Source organism: Muscardinus avellanarius (assembly GCF_963383645.1).
Source record: "Muscardinus avellanarius genome assembly, chromosome: 5".
NCBI lineage: Eukaryota > Metazoa > Chordata > Mammalia > Rodentia > Gliridae > Muscardinus > Muscardinus avellanarius.
The window spans coordinates 26341033-26356054 of NC_137790.1; the positions used below are offsets into that span (position 1 = coordinate 26341033).

At 36.7% G+C, this 15022-nt stretch overlaps 1 protein-coding gene across 2 annotated transcripts in view; it reads left to right on the plus strand.

The window, feature by feature from the left end:
• TMPRSS15 (transmembrane serine protease 15) overlaps positions 1 to 15022 on the plus strand; it is a gene marked incomplete at both ends in the record, with an annotated part of 135444 nt that overhangs the window by 96495 nt on the left and 23927 nt on the right. For both annotated transcript variants that reach the window (XM_080695445.1, XM_080695446.1), the window contains 2 exons: positions 6665 to 6714; positions 7319 to 7493. In XM_080695445.1, coding sequence (XP_080551571.1) covers positions 6665 to 6714; positions 7319 to 7493 — 225 coding nt within the window. The remainder of the gene's footprint in view (positions 1 to 6664; positions 6715 to 7318; positions 7494 to 15022) is intronic.

Below are 15022 nucleotides of genomic sequence, written 5' to 3' on the forward strand. Positions count from 1 at the left end.
AGCTGTCAACACTAGGCTTTTCTTTCTTTCTTTCAATATTTGGACCACTTTGATAGCATTCTAAAAATCAATGGAAGTTTGACTTAATATATATTGACCAATTTGATTTTCTAAACATAGTCCTAAAGACAAGATCCAAATTCTTCTCAGATACTTTGTCAAATTTCTATCAGGTGACAGGCAGTGTTGAAGGGAAATACCAGAAGTTATTGCCAATCCATATAAAATTTCTTCAATTTAGGTAGTACTATTTCCCTGTAAGGAAGAATGAGGAAAGGGAAGTCTGTACTGACCGGGTACTTGCAGAAAGTTTCCTTCTTAAAGTGATTAGGCAGTGTAAAGAACCTAACCCAAGTCGGCCTGGCTCCAAAGCCTTACCTTCTCTAGCATGCTATCTTCTAAGTGCCCTGAGGACCACTGTAAATGGCAATTTTGCAGAGGAAAAAGAAAAACTTTTGCAAAGAAAAAAGAAAAGACACACACTTTTCAACAAGACAAAAGGGCATGTTGGCTATAAATATGGAGAGTAGTTTTTTAATGTCAAACCCATACATTCTTTTAAGTAAATTTGACCCTACTGGGCCAAGGAAATGACAGAGAGCTAGCGTAGCTCCAACTCCAGGACCATGACCAAGACAGTAAATCTATTTTCATTCAACCTGTAGAAATAAGCCTATATAAAGGTTGGCTGGTCATTATGCCTTCTTTGACCCAGAGACAGAGGATGTATGTGGTTGTGTAACAAAATTTTGATCACCCAAAAACTAAGTGAGAAAGAAGGACTAAGTGTAGTTGAATATTCTGGTTAATTATTAAGAAACTTGTCTGTGCTTGATAAAAATAAATTGCGCATTGCTTAATCTTTCTGAGACCATTATACATACCATAAAAAGATGGTTTGTTTTTAAATGCTTTTATTGGTGCATTCTAGTCTCACATCATAATGTAGTTCAGTGACATACACGCACACACAGCAATTGGTAAGTTTTTTTCCCAGCTCACTCGCCATTTCCCCTGTTTCAATACACGATATTGATATTGGCATTGGTATTTTTATATGTGTACATACTATCCATGAAAGTCCATGGAAATTTTTTCTCTATTAATTCTTCCCCTTCCCTCCACACACACCCTCACCTACACCACCTCCCTTGCTCCACTGGGATTTCTCTTCCCTCCATTATCTGAAGTCTCTCTTGTATCACAATTACTCCCTAGCTTCCACATGTAAGAAAAAACATATGACTTTTCAGTTTGGGGACTGGCTAATCTCACTTAATATTCTCCAGATCCATCCATTTCTCTGCTAATGACATCATTTTCTTTTCTTTTTTTTTTTTTTTTTTTTTTTTTTTTTTTTTTTTTTTTTTTTTTGGTGGTACTGGTGTTCCTGGAAACCCTTCTACCTCCAGGCTACACTCTCAGACCTATTTTATATTTTTATTGGAAACAGGGTCTCTTAACCAGAGAGGCTGTCTTCGAACCTGCATGATCCTCCTGTCTTCACCTCCCAACCCTGGGGATTACAAGCGTGTGCCACCACGCCTGGCCCATAATTTTGTTTTTTATTGCTGAGTAGAATTCCATTGTAGGTATATCTCATAATTTTGTAATCATTCATCTGTTCATGAATTCCTACGTTTGTTCCACAAATTGACTATTTTACATATAGATTTTTATTTATGTATACCAGAGATTTAGAAAGGGTTTTCATAAGACATAAAAATATACTAGGAAGTATCTTAGAAATGACTTCTTTTTCAAACATGGGTGTATATTAGAAGAGTTATTTTAGTTGTCTTTGAGACATGGATAATTATATACCTATATCTAGAGAGATATGCATACATGCATATTCATTATTAATAAAATATAAATATTACTATATATATATGTGTGTGTGTGTGTGTGTGTGTGTGTGTGTGTGTGTGTGTTTGTGTGTGTATAGTACTGAGGATTGAACCCAGAGGCATTTTGCTTCCAAGCTACATCCCCACTATTTTTTCTTTTCTTTTTTTTTTTTTTTTTTTGCTTAGAAATAGTGTCATGCTAGGTTGTTTGCTAAGAGTTTTATTACTTTGTTGAGGCTGTCCTCAAACCTGTGAGACCTCCTGTTTCAGCCTTCCAAGTACTAGTACTATAGGCATGCACCACCATGCCCTGCTATTTACCTTACATTTCTTTTGAAATTACCCACTATTCTAAAGGGTATATCAATAAAACAATGTAGATTCAAGTGACCTCTTTTTTTAAAAAAATAATATTTTAAAATATTATATTATAAACTTTTAAAATTATTTTAGTCATAATTTTATTTTACTCATGTGATTTAAAATAAACTTTATCATGATTTTTTCAGAAACATTGAATTATATTGAGAATATGGTATAATTTTTCTTTTTATGCTTTGTTTTATTTTCCCCCAGTTTAAGCACTTAAACAATATGCACAATTAGATGTAGTTAAGTACTTAAATATCATTAAAATTGTATGCATATATGTGTGTGTGTGTGTGTTTGAAGGTATCGGCAGTATCTGCAATAGGAACTACTGTGGGCAATACCATAATACCTTGTATTATACTGCCCTCTGGTGGTTGAATTGTATAACACATTGTGAACCAATTTTTCTTCATCTATCTCACCCGTGGAACTTAGAAAGACAACAGGAAACAAAAGAGATTTCACATGAAGACAGCAGTGGAATAATGGAAGGGAACTGGGAGTTAAGGAGAGGGAAAAGGAGAATTGAGGAAGGAAATAGTTCAAATAATGTCCAACTATGAAGGTATCACTACCAATCTCACACATATAAGGGGCAGTGGGATTGGTGAGGAGGGTAATACCCCAAGTGCTGTGTGCATGTACGCTTGTGTCACTTTTTTTGTGGCACTATGGATTGAACCCAGGGTCATTCTAACTCCGAGATATACCCCCAGCCCTATTTTATTCTTTATTTTTGAAACAGTGTCTCACTAAGTTGTGGAGAGCCTAATAAAGTAGCTGAGGATGGCCTCAAACCTGTGATCCTCCTGTCTCATCCTCTCAAGTACTGGGATTTTAAGTGTGAGCCACCACACCAGGCTTGTATCACTTTAAATATCACTGTGACCGGGCGTGGTGGCGCAAGCTTGTAATCCCCGCGCTTGGGAGGCTGAGACAGGAGGATCGCGCAGGTTCGAAGCCAGCCTCAGCTACTTAGTGAGGCTCTCAGCAACTTAGTGAGACCCTGTTTCCAAATAAAATATAAAATGGGTCTGGGAGTATAGCTCGAAGGTAGAGAGCCTCTGGGTTCCACCTCCAGTACCACTAAAATAAAAATAAAAATAAATAAATAAATATCACTGTGATGTATAATTACAATGCACCAGTAAAAGCATGAGAATAAAATAAAAATCAATACACTTTATTTATTTATCTATTTCTTTATTTATGGTGACACTGGGGTTCCTGGAAGCCCTTCTACCTCCGGCCTACACTCCCAGGCCTATTTTATACTTTTTTATTTGGAAACAGTGTCTCTTAAGCCAGCGCTGCTGGCTTTGAACCTGCCCGATGATCCTCCTGTCTCTGCCTCCCAAGCGCAGACAAGCATGCGCCACCACGCGGAGCTAATATACTTTATTTTAAAATAGAATCCTGGGTTTTGAAAAAAGTTAGTATAGAAGTTTCTAAATAAGTAAGGAGTTTTCCAATACTTTATGCCTATACCTTATTGTATACTTGCCATTTCCATGTTTGTCTCCTTTGAAAGCAGGTCTGTGATTCATTCATCACGCAGTCCTCTGAATGGGGCGCAGAGCATCTCACAGGTCTCACTATTGAGTAGTTGTGGGATTAGCAATATCCACAGTTTCACTGTTCACACTTCAAGTCAGTTACCCCAAATTAATTGCAGTATCAAAAAATTCAATGAAAAAATTCCATACATAAAATATTAATATGTTTCAAGGTAGCTTTTTTATTTTTATTAGTGCATTGTATTTATATATCATAATGGGGTAAAAAAAACATGTGGAGACATAAATGCACACCTCACCCATCCAGCCCCCACCTCGTCCCCACTTCATTCCCTCCCCATCCCTCCCTCCCATGCTTGGTTTAGTGGTTGACTTTGATATGAATAAATACATCATGTGCTTTAAAGAGTTTCCCTCTCCCCACCTTCCATCCCCACAGTTAGGTTGCCTTATTTGCTCCTCTGTAGGATCTGCTTTTTCACTTGGAGTTCCTACTCTGACCCCATTCACCCTAGCTTTCACATATTAGGGAAAGCACGCGATTCCTTACTTTTTGCGACTGACTAATCTCACTTAGCATAATGTCCTCAAGATCCATCCATTTCCCTGAAAATACCGCAATTGTATTTTTTTTTTTTTATGGCTGAGTAAAATTCCATTGTGTACATATCATACAGTTTTGTAATCCATTCTTCTGTTGATGGACATCTTGGCTGGTTTCACAGTTTGGCCATGGTGAATTGTGCAGCTATGGACATAGATACACATGGATTAGTTTTGTAGTTTGGTTTCCTTTCTTTTGGGTAGATACCCAGAAGTGTTATTGCTGGATCGAATGGTAGATTTGTTCCATTCTTCTGAGGATTCTCTATACTGTTTTTCCAAAATGGTTGCACTAATTTGCAATTCCACCAACAATGTTTTAGAGTTTCAACTTCTCTACATCCTCGCCAGCATTTGTTGTTGTTTGTAGTTCTCAGTAAGAAAAATCATGCAGGAGAAATCACAATATCTGACTTTAAACTCTACTACAAAGCCATTATAATAAAAATAGCATGGTACTGGCACAAAAACAGGTACATAGACCAATGGAGCAGAATAGAAGACCCATAAACAAGTCCACACACTTTCAGCCAATTGATTTTTGACAAAGTGGCCAAAAACATACACTAGAAAAAAGATAGCCTCTCCAACAAATGGTGTTGGCAAAACTGGTTAACCATATGCAGAAAATTGTAAATGAATCCCACTTTCTCACCCTGCACAAGAGTCAATTCAAGATGAATCAAAGACTTGGAAATTAGACCAGAGAGCTTAAGGCTCCTCGAAGAGGGCATAGGTCCAACACTGCAACACAAAGGCACAGATAAAAACTTTCTCAACAAGACCCCAAAGGCACAACCAAGCAAAAGGATTGCATGAAATTGAAGAGCTTGGGAGAAGATTTTTGCCACCTACCCCTCCGATAGAGGACTATTATCTAGAATATACAGAGAACTCAAGATACTCAACACTACAAAACCAAATCATCCAATCAAAAAAAAAAAATGGGCAAGTGAACTAAATAGACACTTCTGAAAGAAGAAATTCAAATGGCCAATAAATGCATGAAAAAATGCTCAAAATCATTGGCAATCAGAGAGATGCAAATCAAAACTACCTTGAGATTTCACCTAACTCTAACTAGAAGTGCAATCATTCAAAACACAAAAAATAACAAATAAAGGTAGGTTTTGATCAGAGTAGAATGATGAAATCTCAGGTTCTCCCACTTGGTCCTGCCCAGGAAGTGAATCATCCTCAGTTTGGTATATCCATTATCTGGGTGTCAGTTCTTTTGCAACTACTTTATCCGTCAGACAGACTTGCAGTGTCTCAGGGCTTGTGTTCAAGTGACCCTTATTTTACTTAACACTGATCCCCAAACACAAAAAAATTGAGATGTTACCTGTTAGGATACATCAAAGGGAATCTATAAAGTACTTTGCTTGAGTGAAAAGGTGAGAGTTCTCAAGAAAAAAAGAATCATCCAGGCATGTTGGCACATGCTTGTGATCCTAGCATTTGGGAAGCTGAGACAGGAGGATCATGGTTCGCAGATAGCCTCAGCTACTCAGCAAGGCCCTTTGCAACTCTGTGAGACTCTGTTTCAAAATAAAAGAATAAAAAATAGGGCTAGGCGTGTATCTCGGAGGTAGAATGCCCCTGGGTTCCATTCCTAGTACTGCAAAAAAAAAAAAAAAAAAAAAAAAAAAAGAAAAAAGAATCATTATTAGATTGCTAAAATCTCTGATCTATGCTAAAAATACATTTTCTATTCATGAAATTATGAAAGAAACACAAATTTGTACTAATATCTTAATCATACCTCAAACTGCAAAAGTGTGACCCCCAAATGTGGTGGATTTTTAGTTATAATGCAACAGGCATCAGAATTCAGCACTCTCTTTCGTTTTAGGCATACCCTAGGCGTCCTAGCACATATTCCCAGTGGATAAGGACAGACTATTGTAATAAAAATAGATGAAATACAAGGTTGATTCAAACAAAAAGCAATATCTATCCTTGATAGAGTATTCATTATGTATAAGACACAATAATAACTCCACTGCAAGTATATCTGATAATTCTCATACAATTTCAATATATTAGATATACCTTCATTTTAGGATTAGAAATCAAGTCTCAAGGAAATTATACAACTGACCCCAAATCTCCTGGTGACTATGAAAAAGAATGCAAACTTATCTTTAACATTAAACTGGGACATTTTCTGCTGGGCTTTTGACCCTACTCAAATTTTATATAATGATATTTAGGTTAAAAAGTCCATCTAACTAAGGAAAAGTAGGATATTCTATACTGTATTTTACTTTAAAATGTTAAATGCACACACATTGAAATAAAATTATTCTTCTGTTACAGTCAACAGTGCTTACAGGATTCCCTGATTCTACTACAATGTAACCCTAAATGTAAGTATTTCATCACCTTCCCCTTCAAGCTTGAATTTTAAAATTCTCAATAGAGCGGGGCATGGTGGCACTCACTTGTAATCTCAACATTTGGAAGTCTGAGACAGGAGGATCGCACAGGTTTGAAGCCAGCCTCAGCTACTTAGTGAGGCTCTCATCAACTTAGTGAGACCCTGTTTCCAAATAAATTATATAAAAGGATGGGGGTGTAGCCTGGAGGTAGAAAGCCCCTGGGTTCCATCTCTAGTACCCCAGAAAAAATTCTGAATAGGATTTTATGTCACTTGAAGTTATTTTTTCAATACTACATTGACAAAAGCCAGACAGACATGGTGGAGCACACCTATAATTTCAACATTTGGGAGGCTGGGACAGGAGGATCTCGGGTCAAGACCAACCTCAGCAATTTAGTGAGACACTCAGCAACTTAGTGAGACCCTTAGTGATTTCAAAATTAAAAGTAAAAAGGGTTGCAGTTGTTGCTTGGGAATTGAATGTCCCTTGGTTTAATGCCCATTATAAAAAAAAGAATGATTTTTCATGTTTCTTATGATCAAAATACCCCCAAATAAAATAGATTTTCTTTCTTCAATTATTTTAACAGCATGTGGGGAAAAAATGGTGGCTCAAAAATTCAGCTCAAGAATTGTTGGAGGAAGTGATTCCGAAGAAGGGGCCTGGCCCTGGGTCGTTGCTCTCTATTATCAAGGCCGGCTGCTCTGTGGCGCATCTCTTGTTAGCAATGACTGGCTGGTTTCTGCTGCACACTGCGTATATAGGTGAGTTTGATTTCACATGTCTCTTCCCAAACAAGCTTACCACAGCCAAGCATCTCATTTCTTTCTTTTTTTATTTGTGGTACTGAGGCTGGAACCCAGGGGCCTTCTAAATTCAGGATACACCCCCAGACCTATTTTATATTTTATTTGGAAACAGAGTCTCACTAAGTTGCTGAGAGCATCACTAAGCTGCTGGCTAGCTTTGAACCTTCAAGAGCCTCCTGTCTCAGCCTCCCAAGTACTGGGGTTACAAGAGTGCACCACCACATCTGGCTCAAGCTTCTCATTTCATACAGCATCAAAAAAATGGTCAGGTATGAAGGAGGTGGCTTGGTTAATCAAGTGAAAAGATTTAAGCTCTCTTAACCAACACAATTCAAATTACTGTGTAAAGAAAGAAAAAAATGTAAGACAGAAGGTTGTGTAAGCTTTAGGGGAGATAAAAAGGGGCAGAGAAAGTGAAAAATAAATTATTGAGCCCATGCCTAAATATGCATGATGCTGGAATAAGCATAAGCTCAAAAGCATACTCTCAAGAACCTAAAAAGATAGGCTCCTGGAATGATAGCTGGTTGGTCAACCAGCTGATCTTCAGAGGAGCTCTTCAAGGTTCTATATACCATCTGCCTCGAAAGCTCTCCTCCGTGATGCCTCAGATCCTATATCTACTTGACTAAATTAGAGCCTCCTATTCAAAGTGCCTCTTCATGACTTTGCCACCTCCTGCTAATTTTAATTATACCATAAGAAATATCCCATCATCTAAACATGATTTTAATCTTTACCTGCACATGCTCTCTGCATTAACACCTTGGCAAAGTCACAAATAGGTCACTATATCATAGCTGGATTGCAAATACAAGGCATTCTTAGTAAGTTAGCAACTTTGCTATATTAACCTGGGATTTGATAAATTTCTTTGTTTGATGTTCTTGCAGAATATACAGCTGGACTTGCAGTAATATTAGTGATATATTTCAATTATCTACCTTACCAAGGTACTTTATATGGATCATTGATACCCATATCATAACTTTTAAACCACAAATATGTGGTGCATATGCATTGTATGTCATACATCTGAATGGGACAAAAGACTTGTGGAGATATGCATTCACACATCACCCACTTAGCCCTTAACCACTCCTCACCTTATTCCCTCCCCATCCCTCCTACGTATGCTTGGCTGAGTGATTGACTTTGATATGTTTGTTTAAGTACTTCATTCTGGCTTTCTAAGAACATAGGGGGTCTTTCTCTCTTATAAGATCTTCAATTTTTTGTTGTTGTTGTTGTTTCTGCGGGTCTGGGTATGAAACCCAGGGGCATTTGACCTCTGAGCTACGTCCCCTGCCCAATTTTTTATTATTTCTTTTGAAACAGGTTCTCACTGAGTTACAGAGGGCCTCACTAAGTAGCTGAGTCTGTCCGCAAACCACAATCCTCCGGTCTCAGCCTCCTAAATGCTGAGATTACAAGCATGTGCCACCATGCCCGGCTTCAATTTCTTTTTTCAATGCTTTATAATTTTCTTTGCATGGGTCTTTTACCTTCTTAATTATGTTTATTCCTAAGTATTTTATTATCTTGGAGTTGAAATATTTTCTGATTTTTTTTAGTAGATTTATGGTTGGCATATAGAAAAGCTTCTGATTTTTCAAGATTGATTTTGCATCCAGGAATTTTGCTGAATTTGTTGATCAATTTTTAAAGCCTTTTGGTTAAGTTTATTGCGTTTTCCTAGTATAAGATCATGCCATCTGCAAATAGAGATAGTTTCAATTGTACTTTTTCTATTTGTACTCCTATGATTTTCTTCTATTGCTTTATTGCTCTGGCTAGAATCTCAAGTACTATATTGAAGAGGAGGTGTGATAGTGGACATCCTTGTTTTGTTTCTGTTTCTAAGAGGAACGTTCATAGTTTTTCTACATTCAGTATGATGTTGTTTGTGAGCTTATTGTATATTGCCTTTATGATGTTCAGGTATGTTCCTTCAATTAATATTCTCTGCAATATCATTTTAGCATAAATAAATGTTGGATTTTGTTGAACACTCTTTTAGCGTCTATTGAAATGACCATGTGTTTTTGTCTTTAGTTCTGTTTATGTGGTAAATTACATGAGTTTTTTTCTTGTATGTTGAACCAGCCTTGAATCATTGGAATGTGCCCAACTTGGTTGTGGTGTATAATTTTCTTGATGTATGTGTGTGTTATTTTTTTTTGAGATATTGCAAATGTTGAATGTGCATTGCTAGTGTTTTAAGTTTTGCCTCTAAGTTCATCAGTGATATTGGTCTGTCGTTGTCTTTTCTTCAGCTATCTTTATTCAGTTTTGGTATTAATGTGATGTTGGCTTTGTAGAATGTGTTTGGGAGAGTGCCATTTCTTTCTATTTTATAGAATAGATTGAAGAGCATTCGTATTAGATTTTTGCAAACATTTTATAAAATTTTTCTGGAAAAACATTGGAGCCTAGACTTTTCTTCGACAATAGCATCTTTATTGCTGCTTCAAACACTGTGATTGCTATTGGTTGGTTTAAATTTTCTATATGGTCCTGATTTATTTAAAAGGGTTGTATGTCTCTAGAAATTTTTAATTTTTTCCAGGTTTTTCATTTTGTGGGCATATAGTTTTTAAAGTAGTTTCTGATAATCTTCTGGATTACTGCATTATGTGTCACAATATAAATTTTTTGTCTTTCTAGTAATTTTGTCTGATTAGATTATCTCTTTCTTTTGATTAGGTTGGCTAGTGGCTTATCCATCTTGTTTATTTAATTTTAAGAAACCATATTTTTGTTTTGTTTATTTTTGTTATTTTTTTTCTACCTCATTGATTTCTGGTTTGATTTTATTGACTTTTTTGTCTTCTACTGGCTTTGGAATTAGACTGTTCTGGTTTTCAAGGGGTTTGAGGTATGTCATTAGGTTATTTATTTGGTGACTTTTTTGTTCCTATTTGAGTGTTCACTGCTATGAATTTTCCCTTTAACACTGACTTCAAAGTTACCCAGAGATTTTACTATATTGTATCTCTATTACTGTTTATTTCTAGGGATTTCTTAATTTCTCCTCTTATGTTTCTATGACTCATTCCTCATTCAGCAGTGTAGTGTTCAGTCTACATGTATTTATGAAGTGTCTTTGGGTCTTCTTATAGATGATTTCTAATAGCATTCTATTATGGTTTGAAGAGATGCAAGATGTTATGTCACATTTTTTAAAATTTGCTACTGCTTACTTTGTGGTCCAGGATATGGCCTATTTTATATAAATTTTCATTAGAAGCTGAAAAAAATGTGAATTCAGCTGTAGTTGAGTATAATATTCTGTATGTGTCCACTAAGTTCATTTGGTTTATTTTATTCCTTAGATCTGAGGCATCTTTACTGACCTTTTGTCTAGAAAATTGATCTAGTGGCATGAGTAGTTTTGAAGTCTTCCAATATTATTGTTATTGGAAACTATGTGCGACTTAATGTTATCAATAATTTGTTTTATGAAAGCATTTACACCTATGTCTAGGACATAAATGTTGACTATTATTATATCCTCTTGTTGGATTGTTCCTCTGCTGTGTAAAAAATGACTTGCTTTGTCTCCTGATAATTTTAGGCTTGAAATCCATGTTGTCTGACATGAAAGTTGCTATCTCTGCTTGTCTTCAAGTTCTATTACCTTGTTCTAGCCCTTCAACTTTAGTTTGTGAGTATTTTTCCTTGTGAGGTATGATTTTTGCAGACACCATATAGATGAATTATAATTTTTAATCCATTTTGTCACTTTAAGATTTTTAATTGGGGAATTAAAACCATTGATACTTAGTGTGATTATTGAGAAATTATTTTTATTCCTAACATTTTGAGTTGTAACTTTTTTTTGATACTAAGGATTGAGCCCAGGGATATCTTACCTCGGAGCTACACTCCCAGTCCTATTTTTTATTCTTTATTTTGAAACAAGTTCTCACTAAGTTTCAGGGCACCTCACTAAGTAGCTGAACCCTGCTGAAAACCTGCAATACTTCTGTCTCAGCCTCCCAAGTACTGGGATTATAAGCATGCACCACCACACTTGGCAAATTGTAACTACTATTTGAGGTAGTTTTTGTTCTTCTTTATTTAGTTGTTCATTTGATGTAAGTCATTTTTTCTCTGGTTTTGGCATTTTCTCTTTCTTTGTAATTTTCTCTTTGAGTATTTTTTCTAGTGTTGGTTTAGAAGACATAAATACATACAGCTTCTGTTTGTCTTGGAAGATTTTTATTTCTCTGTCAGATTTGAAAGATAACTTTGCTAGGTAGGGTAATCTTGTCTAAATGTTGTTTTCTTTCAGAGTTTAAGCTATGTCATTTCAAGCACTACTGGCTTTCATGACTTGGTTTGAGAAGTCTGGGGTGATTTTTATTGGCTTGCCTCTAAATGTCACTTGGTTTTTTACTCTCATTCAATTTAGGGTTTTCTCCTTGGCCTCTACATTAGTTAATTTGATTGTTATGGGATATGGTAAATCTTTTCTCTGATTGTGTCTAATGGGCGTTCTATATGTTTCCTGTACCTGTTTGACAACCTCAGGTTTTATATGGAATTTTTTTTAATATTACTTTTCTGAAAAGATTTATTTATTTATTTATTTATTTATTTTGCAATTCATTCATCTGTTGATGGACACCTAGATTGGTCCCATAGTTTGGCTATTACAAATTGTGCAGTTATGAACATTGGTATGCATATGTTACTGTAGTTCTCTGATTTCAACTCCTTTGGAAAGATACCCAGGAGTGGTATAGCCAGATCATATGGTGGATCCATTTCCAGTTTTCTAAGCAATTTCCACACTGATCTCTATAGCAAATGAACTAGTTTGCACTTCCAACATTGTAAAAGAATTCCTCTTTCCCCACATCCTTTCTAGCATTTGTTGTTATTTTACTTCTTCATGTTCGCCACTCTGATTGGGATTAGATAGAATTTCAGTGTAGTTTTGATTTGCATCACCCTAATGGCTAATGAGTTTAAACATCTTTTCATGTATCTGTTGGCCATTTCTATCTCTTCTTTTATGAAGTGTCTATTCAGTTCAGTTGCCCATTTTTTGATTGGGTGTATTGAGTAATGCAACAAGTATAGGCAACGTGTTACCTTGCTGTCCTGTGGGGCCAGGTCTCTGGAGGGTGCAGTGTGTCTCTGGTGAGGACACTGGCTTTTGGATCTTTTTCTGTGTCCCTGAAATGTGATGCTGGTGGCTTAAGATGTTGGAGCTCTACCGCCGCTTTCTGTACTTCAACATCATGGATTATTTTTTGGGATTTCTTGGGGCTGCAAGTGCTGGAGCCAGCAGCACCAGAACTGGCAATCACAGTTCAGGCTGGCAGCCAGAGATGGCATCAGCTGCCACACCAGGTCAGTCTCATGCTCGGGCTTTTTACAGTGGATCTTTTGTTCAGAGTAATGGATTTCCTTCTGTCATAGTTTCTGTTTGTGTTTTGGTTTGTGAATATCTTACGCTGTTTTGTTTGTTTGTCAAATGCTGCTTTCTTAGTAGTTGAAATTATTTGTTCCAGCTATTGAGATGTGCTGCATCCCACAGTTGCCATTTTGAATCCTTTTCTGAAATTTTTTTATTGTTTTGGTTTCAGCTTCTATTCCATCCTCTATATCTATTATTAGCAGGTTTACTTTTATAAAGTTGATCCAGATCTCTTCAGTGTCCAACATATGTCAACAAATTGTGTTTTTTTTTTCCTAAACTATATACTATGCATTTATTTATTTATTATTTATTTATTCATTTATTTTGTGGTTCTGAGGATTAAATCCAGGGACATTCTACCACCAAGCTACACCCTCCAGCCCTATTTTTATTCTTTATTTTGAAACAGTGTCTCTTTGAGTTGCAATGGGCCACACTAAGTACCTGAAGCTCTCTACATACTGAAATCATCCTGTGTCAGCCTCCCAAATGCTGGGATAACAACTGTGTGCCACTAGGTCCAGCTTACTATGCATTTAGTTTTGAAGTGATCTTCATTTAAGAGTGGTATTGTTTTCCATGTGGTCTAGTCTACTGTTAATGGGTTGTATAGATGTCTACCTTTCATTTATTGCATCCTTCACTTTCTTCAGAGCTTCTTTTTGACTCCTGTTCAGGTTATTACATTAATTTTTTGTTCTTCCATTTTCTTCAGGCTCTCTCTTAACTTTTTCAGAAATTCTGTATCATTTCTACTATTTTTTATTGTTTATTTGCTTATTTATTTATTTATTTATTGCGGGTCTAGGGATGGAACCCAGAGACATTCGATCTCTGAGCTACACCCTCTGTCCTATTTTTATTCTTTCTTTCTTTCACTCTTTCTTTCTTCCTTTCTTTCTTTCAATTTTTGTGGTACTAGGGTTCCTGGAAACCCTTCTACCTCTGGGCTACACTCCCAGTACCTATTTTTATACTTTTTTATTTGGAAACAGGGTCTCTTAAACCAGAGTGTCTGGCTTTGAATCTGCAAGATCCTCCTGTCTCTGCCTCCAAAGTGCGGGGATTACAAGCATGCACCACCACGCCTGGCTTTATTCTTTATTTTGAAACAGGGTCTCACTATGTGGAGGGCCTCACTAAGTAGCTGAGGCTATCCCCGAACCGCAATCCTCCGGTCTCAGCCTCCTAAATGCTGGAATTACAAGCATATTTCACCACGTCTGGCTTTCATTTCTACTATTATAATTCTGAATTGTCCTTCTTCACAACTTTGTGTTGGTGGGTTCTATTGTTGTGGGATTGTGGACCTTACTGTTTCTTTATCAGTCTTCTGGTATATTCCTAAGTTGTTGTTGTTGTTGTTTTTGTTTTTTTCAGCATGCAGTCATAATCTGTGTATATTCCCACCTCCTTTTTATGGCCTCTTTTCAGTTACCCCCAAAGATTCTCCACTTACCTTCCCAAGTTTTATTTACTCTCCTTTGCTGACAAGCAGAGGTTAGGATGGGCAGGGACCTGAATTTTGTTATTCTTCTCTGTTCTGTCATTATGGGGCTGTGTGATTGTTTTGCTGATGATCTAGATTTCTGTGAAGTAGGTCTCAGGCTGCTGATTGTAAGATTTTGGGGGTCTTTCAAAGGTCCCTGCCAGTCTGCAAAGTGGGTTCCATGATAAGCACTATTGTTTTCATGTTTTTAATTGGTTGCTTCCCCCCCCCCTTTTTCAGACTGAGTATAAAAATTTGGTCTTGTAGGTATTAATGAACTTATTTATCTTTAATTTCCACCTCACATGAGGGTAGTTCTTTTTTTTGTTTTTGTTTTTGTTTTTTTGCGGGTCTGGGGATGGATCCCAGGGGGATTCAACCTCCAAGCTATACCCCCTGCCCTATATCTTATTTTTTATTTTGAAACCAGATCTCACTGAGTTGCAGAGGGCCTCACTAAGGAGCGGAGGCTGTCTGCGAACCGCGATCCTCCGGAATGCTGGGATTACAAGTGTGAGCCACCACGCCCGGCTTGAGGGTAGTCTTGAATGTGGAATGCTG